Source organism: Crocodylus siamensis, chromosome 1 (genome assembly GCF_052110815.1).
Source record: "Crocodylus siamensis isolate JL-2025a chromosome 1, ASM5211081v1, whole genome shotgun sequence".
In the NCBI taxonomy this organism is placed as follows: Eukaryota; Metazoa; Chordata; order Crocodylia; family Crocodylidae; genus Crocodylus; species Crocodylus siamensis.
This window is the reverse complement of record NC_143395.1, coordinates 219,298,793-219,317,821: the sequence shown is the minus strand read 5'-3', so window position 1 is coordinate 219,317,821 and position 19,029 is coordinate 219,298,793. Positions and strand designations below refer to the sequence as shown.

General features: G+C 44.6%; 1 protein-coding gene across 2 annotated transcripts in view; it reads left to right on the top strand.

The window, feature by feature from the left end:
• GSK3B (glycogen synthase kinase 3 beta) overlaps positions 1-19,029 on the top strand; it is a 245,572-nt gene that overhangs the window by 200,334 nt on the left and 26,209 nt on the right. For both annotated transcript variants that reach the window (XM_090057092.1, XM_090057081.1), the window contains exon 8: positions 10,622-10,717. In XM_090057092.1, the coding sequence (XP_089913218.1) occupies positions 10,622-10,717 (96 nt within the window). The remainder of the gene's footprint in view (positions 1-10,621; positions 10,718-19,029) is intronic.

The window sequence follows — 19,029 nt, the reverse complement described above, 5'->3', positions numbered from 1 at the left end:
ACTCTCCCCCTATGATAAATAAGTGAATGGACACAGACGTATGCAGGGGTTGGTGACTAGAAATCGGGAATCCCTGCATGGCTCTCCCAGGTTCTGGCCATGGGTGGTAGTGTCATTTTGATAGGACTTAAGAGTAGGGAGAGGAGGGAGTGGTATGAAAGGACCAAGCAATGCCCTGTTTAGCTCCCTAAATGGAGATCTTGTTGCTTCATGCCAGTGATGCAATTTTGAAGCATTTCAGCAGCCCATAATACTTCTGGGTTGTAAGTAGTCTTCTTTCAGGGTCCTTGCTGAGATAGGGAGAATGGGACCTGTGGGAATAAGACTGGGAACGGGGCAGTATGTGGGGTACAGTTAGGGGCATCAGGTTGTACGGGTGAGTAGAGGATCCCTAGGGTGGGGACAGTATGGTATACAGAGGTGTAGTCAAGCAGGGTTGTCAACTGAAAAAAAAAATTTCAGAAATTTTTTTTTTACTGACAAACCAGCCTCTCTTACTTTTTTTCTCCTATGTTTGTTGTTAAACCCCCACATTTGAACCCAGGCCTTCTAACTGGAGCCAGACAGCATGGCACAGCCTGGCAGAAGAGTTACATTTATATTATGTAAAACGTATATCAGTAAAAAGTTTCATTGATATTTTAAAGTTTGGTAAAACTGTTCTGATTATCTGAGCTGCATAAAAGTTGGTAGAAATAATTTGAAACACTTACTCTGCTTACCTATTTCCCTTTCCTCTTAGCTTTCTTTTTCTTTTTAATGTCTCTCTCCGTCCAGTGCAAGTTGAAAGTGCCTGGAATTTATCAGCGGTATTGCCATGTTTTCCTACTTGCATTATGACCGTATGACAGAGCAGAGTAAATACACAGAGTAAATAAAACTCTTCCAGCAGCATAGTGTGTGTCAAAGCCTGTATAATTGAGTGGGGTCAAATTTTTACCTTTGGTAAGCACACCCACTCTCTCATTTTCCATTTCTCTCAAGCATTTGTGGGCTACAGCTTATTTCTGAGAACTGAGCTTCTTAGAAAGTAAGCAAGCCAGATTTCTTGTGACCTTCTGAACCATGCCAGACTAGATTTGTTTGCAGAGCTCAAATGTTTTATACATATGGAAAGACCTAGAGACACCAACGTGGTCACAGATTTTTTTTAGATATTTAATTGCACAGATCCGTCAGACAGATCCTTATCATGTGTGATTTATGCACACACTTTAAATTAGCTAAGGTTGTCATGTACAGGAACTTTAAAAAGTTTTTTTTTCCAGATTTCTGTGCTGTTTTCAGTACAGCCAGAAAAGCTGTCTAGTAGTTGATGTTGCTCTCTTCCTACAAGGTCTGTCTTATCCAAGATAATGCCAAGCTAAATTTGAAAGATGTTTTAGAAATTAACACAGAGTGATCTGGGTTTGAGTTGTTCTACTTTGATTCTGTTCTTCACATACCATATTTATGCGATTCCAGGAAGACCTTGAATTTAAGATGACACAGAATTTTTATTTACTGTTATTTATTACAAACAGACTTATTCGCAAAAACTAGCAAGTCATAAATTCAGCAAATATTATCTTAATCTATATTAGGTTCTGTCCAGAAGTTCCTAGCGAGTCCTACTCTCTTCTTAGATTCTACAGGTTAAAACTGTTCACTTTAACATGCATCCTTTACTTTGCACTACTCTCTTCTCCCTCAACTTCCCGCTCATTCTCCATAAAACATCATCTTTAATTCCACCCATGGCATTGGACATACAGTGCTTCTTGAAGGCTTTAATAATGGACTCTGAAAATATCTTTCCCCAAGAATCAAGGTTTCCTTCAGGTGATATTTTGTATTGGACCAACTGTGTAGTTGGGATAAAGTTGAACAAGATTTCAAATGCAAGACATGCTTTGTCAGCCTTTAGAAGCTTATCTAACTCTATCCCATCTACACAGTTCATTCAATAAAAGGTTATCACCCTAAGAAATTTTTGCTCCTCATAATTTCTGGACCATCACAGCTACAACTCTTACGCTCTAACACTCCTTTCCCTAAGAAGTCAGAATTCATTGATAAAGCAGTGCTGTGGTTGGCTCCTTAATCTTCCTGCCAGGTGTAAGCTTGTGTTTGTGTGCCTAGATCCAGTCTGAGTACTGACACCATAAATGGTCCTTTAAGTGCTTGACATCCAGCATATGAAGTTGTCATACTACCAGATGATTACAAGACCACTATTTGCTGACCAAATTTTTGCTTTTGCATGTGGTGTTATATGTCCTCAAAATGTGTTTAACACTAATGTTCCTCTTTTCTTCAGCAGTGTTCCAGGTCGTCTGCTTCACTCATCTAACCAGTCTGGGCTCACTTGACATTCATCCTTGTTCCTGGCACCTAACCACTATTCCTGGTGGCAGTTTTTGTTTTGGCAGAGCTTTCTGTTTCCAAATTATATAGGGTGTCGGTTTCCTACCATCTGCCAATACTCCTGATATCATTGTAATTCACGACTTTTCATTTCTTGTACTTCACTAAATTACAGATTTTTCATCTTTCCCATTGATGGTGATAGTGCTCGGCATATCGAAAGAGACTGGAGTCTTGTCAGCATCACCTGTTTGGCCCAGTAGGCAACCATGAGTCTTGTGTCCCCCAGTATTTACTGCTAGAATTCAACAAGTTTTTCACTGCAGTCTGATGTGGGTAACTTTTGTGAAAGTGGTGTTCTTTTTCTCAAGGCTAAGCCACACATCTCATCATTCAGCTACACCACCAGCTTCTTGCATTAAATTTTTGCCACAGAATGCTTGATTCTTTTGTTATCCTGGGCCTAACAAATACTTGAGTTGAAGTATTTTGGGTGATTGGCATTCCCGCGTTCCTCTTCTTTTGAATGTACTTAAGAATTTACTCATCAATTTCAGGAAAGTGACCCTTTTTGGCCCACTGCCTGATTTCTATGTAGACATAGTATTCTTGAGTTGTCCTTTTAATTGTCTCCATCGACACGCATTTACTTCAGTAGCACTGTACATCCTTCCTCACAATTTGTTTTTTCAACTTAATTTACCACCTGTAATTTTAAAGTTTGTATCATAGCTGTGCCTCCTGTCTTTCTGCATCTTCACATTCATACCACTACTTCCTTTTTTTTCTACATGATTTGTTATGATGATACCAAGGATTTCCTCACTGCTGCTTGCCTGTCTTCCTGCATGTTAAAATTTTCACCAGTTAGTAGTGGTCAGGCCCTGTAGTCTGTTGCCCTTCCTGTCCCCCCTCCCCACATCCCTTGCTACCACATGGTATGCTGCCAGGTCCCTTGCCTCTGTGTGCTACTGCCATACCAGGGGGCATTTTATTAGGTCTCTGAAATCATGCATTCTGGGTGCCTCCTTACCAGGTACCTCACTACTTTGTGCCTCTTGCCCAGTCCTTCACTACTGCATGCCACTGTGATGTTGGGTGTCTCTTTGCCAAGTGCTTTATTCCTGCCACATGCTGTGCTGTCAGGTGCTTCTGCACTCCCCTGCATGTGCACTTAACGCTTGGTTTTTATACATGTTGCATATCATACGACTGAAGACCCTCTGAGTTAAAATCCGTGGGGAACATGGCACAGGGGACACAACGGTGGGAGTCTACTACAGCCCTCCCACCCAAAGCCAAGAGCTTGACCAAGAGTTCGCCCGGGAACTGGCTGAGGCCGTATGCTTCAGGACCATGGTTGTCATGGGTGACTTCAGCTACCCAGACATCTCATGGGAAGATGACTTGGCAAAATCTGAGCAGTTGCAAAGCTTCCTGTCATGCGTGGATGACCTCTACCTGACCCAAGAAGTCTCCGGTCCAACAAGAGGTAAAGCGCTGCTCAACCTGGTACTGGCAACTGGGGACGACTTAATCGGGGAACTAGTGATTGACGGGAAGCTGGGTGACAGCGACCACAAGCTGATCACCTTCACCATCTACCGTAATGCTGGCAAGTCAGTCAGCATCACGGAAGTCCTTGACTTCAGGAAAGCTGACTTTGACAAGCTCAGGAGGCTCGTCAGTAAGGCCCTAAAGGACCACGACCCCAGGGGGAGGGAAGTTCAGGAAGAGTGGTTGCTCCTCAAAGGAGCAACACTCAATGCACAAGTTAATTCTCTTCCATCTCAGAGGAACGGCAGCAAGAGGACACAGCAGCCCCCCCGGCTCTCCAGGGATCTAGCAGACCTCCTGAGGCTAAAAAGAAAGGCCCACAAAGGATGGAGGGCAGGATTCACCTCCAAGGAGGAATATTCTGCGCTGTTCCAGTCCTGCAGGGAGCAAACCAGGAAAGCCAAGGCTGCAACTGAACTCCAACTAGCTTTGAGTATCAAGGACAATAAAAAGTCCTTTTTCAGATATGTGGGGAGCCAGATGAAAAGCAAGGGCAACATTGGACCCCTGCTAAACCAGATGGGACATCTGACAACTGATGCCCAGGAAAAAGCCAACCTATTAAATGGGTACTTTGCGTCAGTCTTTCATCAGTCCCATGGGACGCCCATGCCCACTACGGGACAGGGAGGTCTGGGTGAGAATGATCCGCTGCCCTCCATCAGTGATAATCTCGTGAAGAAACACCTTGAGAAGCTGGACACCTTCAAGTCAGCTGGCCCTGACAGTCTACACCCCAGGGTACTCAAGGAGCTGGCAAGCATCATAACCCAACCCCTGGCACAGATCTTTGAGAACTCCTGGAGCTCTGGTGAAGTCCTCAAAGACTGGAAGAAGGCCAATGTGGTGCCTACCTTCAAGAAAGGGAGGAAAGTTGATCCGGCAAACTACAGGCCCATCAGCCTGACTTCTATCCTAGGGACGGTCTTAGAAAAGCTCATTAAAGAAGCCATCCTTAGTGGATTGGCTGATGCCAATATCCTGAGGAATAGCTAGCATGGGTTTGTTGTGGGTGGGTCTTGCTTGACCAATCTCACTTCCTTTTACAACCAGGTGTCCTATCACCTGGACAAGGGAGAAGAGATTGATGTCATATATCTTGACTTCAAAAAAGCTTTTGATTTGGTATCCTGTGATCACCTCTTGGCAAAACTGGCGAACTGGCCTAAGGTCCACCATGATCCGCTGGCTTGGAAAACTGGCTCTGGTTGGACCCAGAGGGTGGTAATAGACGGATGTCAATCATCATGGTGCCCTGTGACCAGTGGGGTCCCCCAAGCCTCTGTCCTTGGACCCATATTGTTCAGCGTCTTCATTAATGATGTGGACATTGGAGTCAGAAGTGGACTGGCCAAGTTCGCCAATAACACCAAACTCTGGGGCAAAGCATCCACACCTCAAGATAGGGGGCAATCCAGGCTGACCTGGACAGGCTCAGCAAATGAGTGGACGAGAACCTGATGGTGTTTAACATTGAAAAATGCAAGGTTCTCCATCTTGGGAGGAAAAACGTGCACCATCCGTATAGGCTCGGAAGTGCTATGCTGGCTAGCACTACAGAAGAAAGAGACTTGGGGGTCATCATTGACTACAAGATGAACATGAGCCTGCAATGCAATGCTGAGGCTAGTAAAGTGAGCAAAACTCTGGCTTGCATCCATAGATGCTTCTCAGGCAAATCCAAGGACATCATTATCCCCTTGTACTTGGCCTTGGTGAGGCTGCAGCTGGAGTACTGCATCCAGTTTTGGACCCCACAATTCAAAAAGGATGTGGAGAAGCTTGAGAGAGTCCAGTGAAGAGCCACACGCATGATCAGAGGTCAGGAAAACAGACCTTACGATGACAGGCTGAGAGCTATGGGGCTTTTTAGCCTGGAAAAGTGTAGGCTCAGGGGTGATCTGATAGCCACCTAGAAGTTTTATCAGGGGTGACCACCAGGATCTGGGGGAAGGTTTGTTCACCAGAGCGCCCCATGGGATGACAAGGTCGAACAGTTATAAACTACTGCAAGACCGTTTCAGGCTGGATATAAGAGAAGAATTGCTTTACTGTCCAAGCCCCCAGGGTCTGGAATAGCCTGCCATCGGAGGTGGTTCAAGCACCTACATTGAATACCTTCAAGAGAAAGTTGAATGTTTATCTTGCTAGGATCCTATGACCCCAGCTGACTATCTGCCCTTCGGGCAGGGGGCTGGACTCGATCTTCTGAGATCCCTTCCAGCCCTAATGTCTAAGAAATCTATACATGCACTATATATATAAATGCGTGTACACACTGAGTGTCTTTATATATACATATAAAGTGTATGTATATTATATGTTATATAATGTTGGGAAAAACCAAATCAATTAAATGTGCTTTGTAACTGGACCAAAACACAGTGAGGTTTAAATGCTCTTCAAGAAACTCCTGGGAGAATACAATCCACAGACTCAGACTGACTAGTCTGTCAGACTGTTTCCTACCATTGGCATATAAAATTTTTCCTGTTTCTTAATCCAGAAAAGTATAGCAGAAAACAGATCTGTGCAGCAGGAAGGGGCTGTTGGCTGGTACTAGTGTGTCAGTGGTCAAAACTAGCAGACACTAGTATGCTTCGGTCTCCCCATCTTTGGTGCCTGATTGGGGCTGTGCCTTTTGCTTACCTCCAAGTTGTTAACTGTTCTTGCAGTGCTTCCAGGCGGGTACTGTTTGGAGGTCTCCCAATCAAATTATTCTGATTCACCTTTGCTTATGAGATCTGACCGAATCCAACTGATATACAAGTAAGAAGGTATGCACTATAGACTCCTTATTCTTTTTAAAATAGTTTGATGTCCGATTCATTACATTTCCTCAGACCAGATTATCTGCAGTATTTAATTGTTATTTTCTACTAGCCATTACAGTGAAGTGTCATCTTTTTTCTTTCTTTTTCTTTGTTTTGGAAGGGGAGCAGAAGGACACAATCTGTTAAACAGAGACTGTAATACTGGGGTAGCTTTGAAACTGATAAGGCTTTGGGATTTGATTGGGGGAAAGTAGGGATTGGCAATGTTTTTGTGCAGAGTGCCGAAAACACCCGCAACCTCAACCTGTAAGATGTTGTGCGAGAGGTGGGGAGCCACAGGGGGCCCGATCCTTGTTGTAGCAGCACAGCCCTGATCACTTCCCCAAGGTGGAAGTACTAAACAAAATGACTTTCCATTGCCATGCTCTGGAACCACATGCCAGGGGTTGCCTACCCCTGGACTAGAAAGAGGTGTTTAGCTGTGTTAGTCTAAAATTAAACAGAAGGTAGGGCAGGGTGGCACTGTATAGACTAACTTATTCAGAGGGGTTTGATCTTTCTTAGGCTATAGCCTGCCTCATCATATATATATATATATATATATATATATATATATTATAAAGACTAGAATATAAACTAGTTGGTGCCTGGGAAAAGGAATTTAACTTCAACAGTTTTTGAAGTGTTGGAAATAGGGGTGCACTGATAGAGATTTTGGGGGCCGATACCAATAGCCGATTTTTTTTAAGGAGGCATATTTGCCAATACTGATCCAATTTCTGATACGCAGCCTGGCAGCTTGAAGAGCAGTGTCCGGTTGGTAAGTCTGTTGCGGGGGAAGGGAAGGGGCATGGGCAGAGCAGATGGAGGCCCCTGGGCTGAGGGAGGGAGTGAGGCTGGGGTTGGGGCAGGTGCTGCCCAGGTGGGGCACAGGATGGAGCTGTGGCTTATGGGGAGGGGGGTCAGCTTCTGCCATTGCTCTCACCCCAGGAGGGCATGGGGGGGGGGGGTCACCAGTGGGGAATGGGAGAGTACCTGTTCTCCCGAGCACTACCAGGAATAACTAGGAATAATGGCCACAAGCTGACTGAGAGTAGATTTAGGCTAGACATCAGGAAGCACTACTTCACAGTCAGGACAGCTAGCATCTGGAACCAACTTCCAAGGGAGGTGGTGCTGGCTCCTGCCCTAGGGGCCTTCAAAAGGAGGCTAGATAGACACATTGCTGGGGTTGTTTGAACCCAGTACTCTTTCCTGCTATGGTAGGGGGGTTGGACTTGATGATCTGCTCAGGTCCCTTCCGACCCTACCAACTATGAAACTATATCTGCGGGCGGGCTGGAGCTGGGACTGTGTCTGGGGCACACAGTGTTTGTGCTGGGAGGGAGTCTACAGGGGGGCTGGAGCTAACCCAAAATTCACCATAGCCCCTCCCCCCCAACTCCCCCTTCTATCACTGCTGGCTGCCCGACCCAACCCACAGCTGCAGCCTGCCTGCACCCCCCCCAAGCCCTCCCGGGGTGTGCACAGTGGCAGGAGCTGCGCCCCCTTCCCCATACCCCCCCGGATGAGCCGTGGCTCCATCCCATGCCCCACCCCAGCTGGGCAGTACCTGCCCCAGCTCCTGCCCTAGCCCCCCAGTGCCACTCCATGTCTCACCTCGGGAGCCTTGATGTGCCCCCCCATGCCCCTTCCTTCCCCCTGCCCCATCTATCACAACAGACTTACCAGCTGGATGCAGCTCTCCGTGCTGCTGGGCTGTGGTACTTGCCTCCTACATGCTGCGTTGCGGCTGCACACATGCATGGGGCATTTATCGGCCAAATTATTGGCCACATCAGGCCAAAAAAAGGCCGTTTTCTGATGCAGTCAATTTTCTTTATACCAGTACTGATCAGATATCAGACCAATGCATTGGTGCACCTCTAGATAGAAACCATTTTTTGTCTTGAATTGAAATGCAAATAAAAAACCTTGACAACTGCTTTTTCTTTTCTTTTCCTTTTCCTGTCCTTTTCAAGGAGTAAAATGATGTTTAGATTTGGTGCCTCCTCCCCACAGCAGCCTATCTTGTTGCTTTGAGGGATCTCAGGGGTGTGGAGCTCCATAGCAGCCCACTTGGCAAGCCTTGAAGCAGAAGTTAGGAGCCAAGAAAGCTGTGGATTGGAACCTTCCCATAGAGAGGCTTCCGGCATTTTTGTTGGAAATATACCTGGTTTCCTTTAAAGGATTTGTCAAAATCTTCATGCTTCTGTGAAACGATTTCACTTTGGGCAAATTTTTTTTGAAAGAACCACATGGCTGTTGAAATGTTTTTTGACTAGTTCTAAATTTTGTAGCTTTTCACTTTTAGGCTGCGTTTTCAAATCCAGCCTAGCCTGTCAGTGACCAGAAACATTGGTTGTTCGGTACACAGTATGAAATGGTTTGATATAAATCCCTTAGCCAAAAGACAGGTGTCTAAGTGTGTTTGTTTGACTGTTGTTTATGGATACAGCTGGTCCTTTTGTTGACAGTCTCAGCAAAAAGCCTGGGGGATAGAAGGGCCGTGAAGAACAGCTCCACCTTACTCCTGGGAGACTTATCCTGGGTCATAGCTGATGCACGTTGACAGGGGGTGGTTTGATGGACACATACTGCTCAGCTGATGCCTGAGTTGTATTGGTGATAAAACAGGCTGCTTTGCTCACTGGTGCTTTCAATTGTGGGCCTAACAAAACTGCAAAATAAGTCAAAATATGGAGATTTATTTAAAAAAAAAAAAAAAAAAGTAATCTGCTTTTATAATCCCTTGCTGCAAGATGTGTTGAACCAATGCTATTTTCTTTCTCCAGCCTTTTTTGCCCTTTCTGATTTTATTTTTAGTTTTATTGTTGTAAAAGTTGAACAGCATGAAAACAGTGGACAGTGTCTTCAGCAACAGCCCTTTCTTTTCGACATGGGCTGTAGCACTGATGAAACATCTAGACATCTTTCTGCTTAACATGCACAGAAGTCCTCATAATGGACTGGCCACATGATGTTAATTTCCATAACCAAAATATTTGTCTCAAATGTGGGATTATAGCATAATTGAACCCAGGTTCAAAGAGGGTGGAGGTTGAGACTTCATCCAGACCCTCTCCAGCACCTTCCGTAATAACAGGGAATCTCGGGTGACTGAATTTAACCAAAAAGCAGTGGATTTATTCAAAAGTGCTCTAGGCCTTACATTTCTCTGAGAGGATTAGAAATTTTTGAGTTTAATGCTGTTTGAAGGGATCCCATTTATACTGTCCTGCCTGAGCCAGCAAAGAGTTTTTTTCCCCCCAACAACTCCCTTCCCCTGCCACATACTGATAAACCTTAGTTTTCTGTATGTGAATTTCTTGGGTAAAAGTCTTAATCCCAGGTATGTAACCTGAAAGTTAGGTCTATTAAATTACCCTTCTGCATTGAGAGATGAAGAAAATCAATCTTAAAAAAAATCTGCTTTGTACAGTGTTTGGCTGATCCTTTAGGCAGCAGGTTCTCATGTGACTATTAAAATACAGGTGGTATGCTGTTGGTCAGTACCTTAATGAGGTACATGATAAGTTACAGCTTGTTACATTAAGTATGATCTTCAAACAATACCATTAATAACATTTTTAATTCAGTAAAATTCAGCTTCTAATCCTCCTTGAAACACTATTGAATTTGAGAAAAAGATGTCCGAGTTGTGAAAAAACTTACGATTTAAGTACAGTTGCAAAATCCAAACCACACAGTGTACTGTGCTCAAGGACTCAACTGCTACCTGTGCTGAATAAGGTGCTACTAAGACTTCTGTGACTGCTTGCTCTCTCTACCATGCCTCTTCATCACAGGCATGGCTCCTGTAAAACTGCCACTTTTTCAAACCTGTTTCATTAGGGTCACTACTTATGAACTTCATGTAAACAATTTGCTTCTTTCTACTTTAGGTCCTGGGAACGCCTACAAGGGAGCAAATTAGAGAAATGAATCCAAACTACACTGAATTCAAATTCCCTCAGATTAAGGCACATCCCTGGACTAAGGTGAGTTTCTCTGCGTTGGATAATGAAGGTGTGTGGGATGAAAGTAAAACTGCAGAGTTTAGGCTGATCTTGACTTCTGTTGTTGGTGACTTTCCAACTAAAAACTGGGACCCTGTAAGGAAATCAGATACCCAATATATCTTGATGTAGGGCAATAGGAATACACCTTGAGGAAGAGGAAGAACGTGCCTAAGCTCTGCAACAAATTGCCCTATGGCTCTGGTTTCCCTGCGATTGATCCAGTGGTGTCTTTGGTCTGGGCACATACTTATAATCCATAACAATGTGCTTGTATTCCATTTTAGCACAATCCTTGGTTATATGTAGACACTCTTATGTGACTAAATGTATTCTGTAGAGGTAGGGGGTGCATTTTACAGTGCAGCTACATCATCTCAGTGTAGGGATGAAATCTGTATTGCTAATTAGTTGTATTACCCATCTCTCAAACATAGATCTGTAGATTTGTGTCCCAGTAGTTACTGGTTATATTTTTTTTTCTGCAGTTACTTTCTGAAGGGTTTTTGTTTGTTTTATTTGTTTTGCTGTTTGATTTAGCTTGACTTTCAAAAGGAGACAGTACTGTGGCAAACACTTTGTTATATTCCAATCTTCTCAACACCTGATTCAGAAAACCCTGCACTAAGATTAATGAAAGGCAGCATAAATAAGAGGGTTCCTAGATGTTGAGGAAAGAAGAGCATTTCATTGGCTTGTGCAAGGATAACAGTTTATCGGTTTTAGTGCCTCTTGGTTGTGGAATCATTTGAATAAGGGGCTTTGAACATTTTAAGAGTGGTTTTTTATTATTATTAATATTATTATATTTTGCTGGTTAACAAATACCTTGTAATTACGCAGTTGGGTTTTTTGCATTCTAACAGCTGTAACTGCTCAGTCCTCCTGTTAAGAATACACAGAGTGCAGCTACCTGTGAATTAAGCCATCACATGCATCACCTTTGTCTTAATAGTGACCAATTTGGATCTTTTTGGATGAAGCCTAGACTAAGCAAAAGGTTCTGAGCAGATGGTATGACCTAATTGTTACTAGAAGTCATTTCAGTGATTGATTCTCCCATGTTGTGTGCACAGCCTCATTTTTGCCAGCAATCCCTTGGTTCTTTTTCTAGACCTTAGTTTTTCCTTTTCCTTGATGGTTCCAAGACAATTTTTTTATAATTCCAAGACACCTGTCTATATCATGTAAATAGAAACATTTTGATGGTTAAGTTAATTAACCCCATGAAAATTGGTCTTCTCTTAATTACTTTAAAATGCTTCTTGGGAAAAGCCATAAAAATCAGCTCAAGACATTGCAGCAATGAAATTTGCTTTTTGGGAAAGGATTCCAGCGATGCAACCAAAGTTAAGGCTTAAGTTAATGTGCAGAAGCTGGATTTCAAGTGAACACAGTATGTAACAGAGCCTGTTTGGCTGACAGAGCACATTGTAAGTAGGGCAGGTTAAACTCCTAGTGTAGTTTGGCAGTTCTTCTTGTTGTTGTACATCTTTAGCACTTGACTGCCCCACACCACTGTGGGATCTTCCCATCAAGTTTCTGCAGAATAAAATGACCTTCGTGTCGAACCTGAAACAGACTGTTCATACCTTTTCTACACAAGTGAGTGCTTCTTGAGTCTATAAATGATCACAAGTGAAATCAGACCAGCATAAAACACTGAGGGAAGCTTGCCAAAAGATTATAGTCCCTTCTCCATTAGTGTATGGTGGGGGGGGGTGTTATTAATTTTGTTTTAGGTTGTGGATTTTTTGAAAGCTGTTCTTACAGCAGTTTCTTATTCTCAGTTTGTTTTACCAAACTCCTCCTAGCAGCAGTTGAGTGCAGAATAGCATCTAAACTGGCTTATTGAGTTTGGGGTGGAAGATAATCCAATCATGAGATTTGCCTTTTTTCCTAACTGTTTCCTAACACTTAAAGTAACAGAAAGACTAGCTTGGCCTTTATAACATTGCCAGTCATGTTTTAATATCTCCTTAAAAATCTTCTGCTCTCCACATTTTGTTGTTTAGCTGTGAAAGTATGAACATGAGATGCCCTCTCTGGTGAGACCATTTAGTTAGTCCAGTGGCCTGTCTCAATAGCACAGAGTGTTGTATGCTCAGTAAAGGAAAATTAGTTTGGGCCCTTCCAAGATTTGATCCATTGCCTGCCTCTTCCCCCTTAGAGCTTCCAGCATTCAGAGGCTTGAGAAATCCTAATTTGAAAGTTGCAACCTAACTGTTATGTAAGTGTGTAGAAGGGACCATCCCCCATTAGTTCTTCTTCCCACCCCCATTCCTGTGCTATCTAAGAGGCAGTATTTCCCACCTAATAGTTGAATATTTTCTTCTAGAAATGCCAAAGAAATTTTCAAATTGCAGTTATAGAGTTAAAGCATCAGAAGCAGAAAGCAAGTGAAGGAAAATAAAGAGTGTTCTTCTTGCATATGATTATGATTACATGCATATATACAGAACCTCACTAAGGGGATTATCAGCATGATCTGAGCTCCACAACCATTAGCATTGAAGTACTGTACAAACCTTTATCAATTCAGCTAAAGAGTAACATATTATCTGACAGCAGTGTCCAGCTCTGATACCTGCTTGGAGGACCAGCCATAATTGGAAGAGACTTTAATTAGAGCGGCTCTTGGGAGACACTAATTAAAGCGCCCTCAACATCTTGTGTATTCAGCATCCTGCATTTCCAAAGGGTGGCCGTAAAGCTTGTTTGAGCTTTAGTTAAAGTGCTTCTGCTGCCATTTTGAAGCATGAAGCTGAATACATGAGATGCCAAGTCTCCTTGAGCACAATTAATTGAGTCTGCTTTGATGCACTGTAATTACAGCATGTCGGAGCAGACATCTTGCACATCTACAGGCACCCTTGGGGATTTAAGCCTTTGAACAAAAAAAAAGAAAAAAGCATAGACGCTCTAGTAGCCTGCTAGTTCTTTCAGAATTCGTATTCTGGAGAATGTCCCTGTTCAGTTGCTTTCTATAAAAGAAAAGGAACTATTTAAAGGAAATAGAGAAAGGAACAGGAAACAACACTGAGCATGCAGTGTAATGTAGGTCTTCTCTACACAGAGAAGTTTATTTGCAGTGCTGTATCAGTATAGTTACACCATCATAATTTTATAATTAAAGATGCATCAAACAAGGACCTCTTATTCCATATATATACAGGGACTCTTACTGGTATAATTGTAGGCAGGATGATTTTACTGGTGAAGTAATGCTAGTAAACATCCCAGCATAAACAAGTCATTAGGTTGCCCAGAAGAAACGTCTTCTCTTCTAAAGCAAACTTTCTCACTAGGCTGGGAGAATTCAGTGTGGTCTGTTTTGAAAATGGCTCCAGCAGTGTTTCTCAGTGCACACCTCTGCAACACACAGTCAGTGTGTGCAGAGGTTCATTTATGCTAACTGCATTTGGAATGCCTCTCCATGGCTCTGCACGGTACTTCATTAGTTATAGTTGTTAGAAGTTCTGCTTAATGAATTTTCAGGGGTAAAAATTTCTTTGCCTGTGTAGCAATGAGATAAAATCAGAAGCAGAGCTTCAAGATGGTTCTGTGTCAAGACTTTGGAATCTGCAGTGGTCTGGTTGTGATACCAGGGCCAATACTTTTCAGAGAGCCTTAGAAATGCCTTGTTTGATGATAACTAGATATCCAAGACTGTGGTTTCCAAGTAAAAACACTGCCACATAAGAATGCCCTTTAGACCAGAAGTTGACAGCCTATAGCAGGAAGGGCAGATTCAGCCCACAGAGCTGTTGGGTTGGTTATGGGAGGCTTTACCCATGCCACACTGTCTGGGCAGCAGATGGCAGAGTGTCACCTATGCTGTGGTGCAGCTAGGCAGTGGGGAGAATCGGTGATGATGGATGCATTCTAGCATCTGCTTGGTTTGGACCCAAGCTGGGTCATTCTGGCCCATTTCTGGAAAACGTGATCGACCCCTGCTTTAGAGAATGGTTGGTAGGACAAAATTGGGTCTCTGGAACCACAGGGGACTGGGAAGCATTGATAACTAGCACTGTTGGTGTGTTAACAGATGAATGTCAATGAAAAGACCACACAGTAGCAATAACTGACTACCGTGCTATTAGAAACCTCTAAATTGGATCGTGCAGCTATGATAAGTCTTGCATACAGCTTCTCAGAAGTGGAAAACTTCAGAAAACACAGTAATAAAATAATAATAAGTAGAAAACAGTAATAATGGATAACTTCAAGTATCCACAGATACACTAACATCAGGCTGGGATGCAGAGACCAAAATACTTCAGGTATCCATAGATACACTGACATCAGGCCAGGATGCAGAGACCAAATTTCTTACTATAAAAGACTGCTTCCTAGAGTACTTAGCCCTGGAACTTGCAAGAGGAAAGGACATTCTTGACCTAGTCTTAAGTAGTACACAGGACTTGGTGGACAGGGTAAGTGTTATTGAGCTGCTCTGCAATAGTGATACAATGCAGTTGGGTTTGACATCCACATAGAAGGGGAGACCAGAAAAAGATCTGCCACACTTTTATGATATAATAAAAAAAAAGTAAACAAACAAGCAAAAAAGTAAACCGAAGAAAGCCCGCATGGTTTAATGGTAGAGTTGCAGAAGCAATAAGCAGAAAAAAGGCTTCTTTTGAAAGTTGAAAGTAAAATCCTAATGAGAAAAATAAAAAAGAGCACAAACTATGGCATATCAAATGTAAATGTGTAATAATAAGACTAGCTAAGAAGAATTTCAAGAGAAACTTGCTAGAGACTCAAAAGGTAACCATAAACATTGCTTTACCTTAGAAGCCAAAGACCTGCCAGGGAAGGGAGTCTGTTGGGCCTTTGGATGATCAGGGTACAAAAGGAGTGCACAAGAATGACAGGGCCGTCACGGAGAAACTAAATGCATACTGTGGAAGATGTTAGGGAGGTTCTCTCACCAGATCCACTTCTCTCTAGGGACAAGTCAGTGGAGCTGACCTATAGTGAGGTTACAGTCAATGAAGTTGTAGAGGAAATTAATAAACTAAACAGTAGCAAATCCCCAGGACCTGATGGCATTCATCCTGACAGAGCTTGGATCAGAAATTGCTGAACTAAGTGTAGTATGCAACCTTCTAAAAACATTCTTAGTACTAGATAACTGGAGGTCTGCCAATATGACTTCCATATTATAAAAGACTCTAGAGGGGATCCAGGAAACCTTAGGCCAGTAAGTTGGACTTCTGTTCCTGGGCACAGCCATGCATCCACCCACCCACAGACCCCAGTGCCGGGGTTCTGGGAAGGCGGTGCTGAGCTCTGGCAGGGCTGCCTGGCACCCTCAGGTCCCACGACTTGGGCTTGGGGCAGGTCGGGACTGCGTGGAAGCTCCGGCACAAGCTGCCTTTGGACCCATGGGTTCCCACACATCCCCAGTCTGGGCCCCTGGGGAACAGCAGCGATGGCATTCCCATACTCCGCGCCTCTGTGAAGGCAGCCTAGGATTCCTGTACCCTGTGCCCCTGTAAAGGCAACTACTGCCAGAAGGTGGGGCTGGGATTCCCACGGAGCCAACTTCTATAGCCCCTGGCCCACACTGCTGTGTGCCTGGCCCCAGCCCAGCACCAGTGGAGCCTGAGCTACACCTGGTGAGCCTGAGCTCTCCTCCCTGCGCTGCCTGGGCTCCCACCAGATCCTGGTGAAAGTCCAGACGTCGCAAAGAGGAGAGTGCTGACTCTGCCCAGCTCAGCAGCAGCTCGGGCTGCATCAGCACCGGGCTGGGCTGAGCTGGGCATGCGGCAGAGGGAGGTGGCTCAGAGGAAATCCAGCCTGCTGGCAACGGCAATTTACACAGGCACATGGGGCTGCTGTTGCCGCTGCTCCCCAGGGGCCCAGACTGGAGATGTGCGGGGACCCACAGGCCTGGAGATGGCTTGTGCCAAAGCTCTCAGGTGGTCCCGCCCTGCCCCAAGCCCAAGCTGTGGGTCCCGAGGATGCCAGGCAGCCCCACTGCAGCACTGTGCAGGTCCTGGTGGGATGCAGGCTCTAGGCAACTGGCAAGAAGCGGGGGAGCACACCCACCCACCCCATCCAGGGCCCTGAGCAGCCGGGCTCGCAGCACAAGGGGTTTGGGGAAGGTGGCACTGGGAAATGGCAGGGCTGTTTGGCAGACTGCTTTGGTCCCGCTGAGCAAGTAAGCAGGGAAGTTCAGGAAAAGCAGGGAAACAGCATGGCACCAGACCAGCTGGGCCTGGATGACCCATGGCTCCTGGCTCCCTCCTCCCTGCACGCCATCCCAAGTCCCCAGCATGTGCCTGGGTCAGACAGGAGTTCCGCCAGCCGCACCCATGTGGCTCAAGTTGGTGTGCGGGAATACAAAATGGCAGTGGCCCAGCCTGACAATGGACTGGGGAGTTGGCGAGGGGAAGGGGGGTAATTATCCTGACCCAGCCAGACAGGTGCTGCACTGTTTCCCCCCCTCTTCTTCCTGCACTACCTCCCCAGCCCTGAATCCCCAGCATGGCAGCTGGGCTGGTGCTGCACTGTGTTCTCACGCATTGTTTTGGGCCATGTGGGTGCAGATGGCACAACTCTTGCCCAACCTGGTCACATACCAGGGATGTGAGGTCAGGCAGGAGCTGTTCCAGTTGCACTTGCATGACACAGCCCAAAGCAGCACATGGAAACAGTGCAGCACCAGTACCTGCCCTCTACCAGGCCCGAAGACAGCAGAGCCTGGATAACCTGCAGCTTCTGGCTCTCTTCCCCCTGCCCCCCTCCCACACCAGCAGGGAAAACCTTACCTGGGCTTCAACTCTCCAGGTGTAGGGTGGGATCAGCATGCAGACAGCCTGGCCAGGATCTCAGTGCCCTGTCTTGAGCTTACATGGGTGGCTGGGGGATAGGGCAGGGTGGGCTAGCCAGGGAGGGGAGTGGTGGCTGCTGCTGCAGCTGGCTGACATGGAGAAGTGAGAAGCACCGAAAGCTTGGGCAGTACTAGGCCGGATACAATTCTCCTTTAGAGGAGCATTTGTGGGCCAGGTGGAATCATTTGTTAGGCTGGATTTGGCCCACAGGCTGTATTTGACTCACCCCTGTCCCTCACTGTGCCATATTACTTTCATTATACCAATGATTGTGTAACACACACATTCATGGGACGTATTCATGGGACCTAGTTGGTTGGGTCAGCCCAGCTTTCCATGGTTTTTGGATGAAGTTCACAGGTTGAGGTGAGGCATCCTTGAATCTTTTAGATGGAAAAGGGAGTGTCTTCAGATAGTGGCATTGAAAGCAGGAGGACACTACTTCAGTGAGATTGCGGGAGGAAGTACTAGGTGAGGGTTAATAATTATAGGCAAATAGTGCAAAGTGGATACAAGAACTAACAACTGTTACCAAAATTCAGTGGGAAATGACCAGTAATATGAAGTATTTTTAAACATTTTGGGGACAAGGTTAGATGACAAAAGGAAAAGCAAATTTTAAACAGTCAAGTTTAAAAAAAAAAAAAACTATTTGGAAATAAAACATTGAAAACAGGGAAAAAAAAGAAACTTGGATGTAGTATAGCATATCCAAACAGGCTACAATCTCACTGGTAAAGGAGATAGACATGTTTAACTAACAAAGATACAGATTAAATAAATATTTTAAAGGGGAATGAAGGAAGATGCGTTTAAAACATTGCAGACTAGTTAAGTGCTCTTGTGTTGCATCTCATTTCCCTCCCCTCTGCTCTCTACTTTTCACTCTGTATCACCTATTAAGATGATAATTGATTTGTGGCTGGGACCTGTCTTGAATATTTCTAATGCTCTCTGCATACTTTTAGGGCTCAACACAGAAAATAGCTAGAGTGAGCTTAAAGGAAGTTCTTGCTGGTCTTGCTATAAATGTCAAAGTTGCAGGGATCACAGAGTTTTAAAGATTATGAACTGGTTCCCCATGCATACACTATGGTTCCTCAGCACTCATGTCTCTGGACATAGGTGCAGTCCTACTAGAGTCAGGTTGTATAAGTATTTGCACTTTAAAATCCTTATTCTTCTTGGGCTCTTCTTGGGCTATCCCCATGTCAGATTGTACCACCTCCCATGATGTCCCTCTCTTTGAGGAGAAAACCCAAATGCAACAGATGTAGATTTATTTAAAGGGAACTCACCTACAGAAATATAATATACTGTCACTGTACTGTGTGGCTCTGGGCTATAGGTTGGCTTCCAGGTACTGGCAGGTTCTGAGAGGTGCTTCAGGGGAACAGTTTCTAAGTGTCACCTCTCTTTCCCAGCACCTCCAAGGACAGTAATGGAATT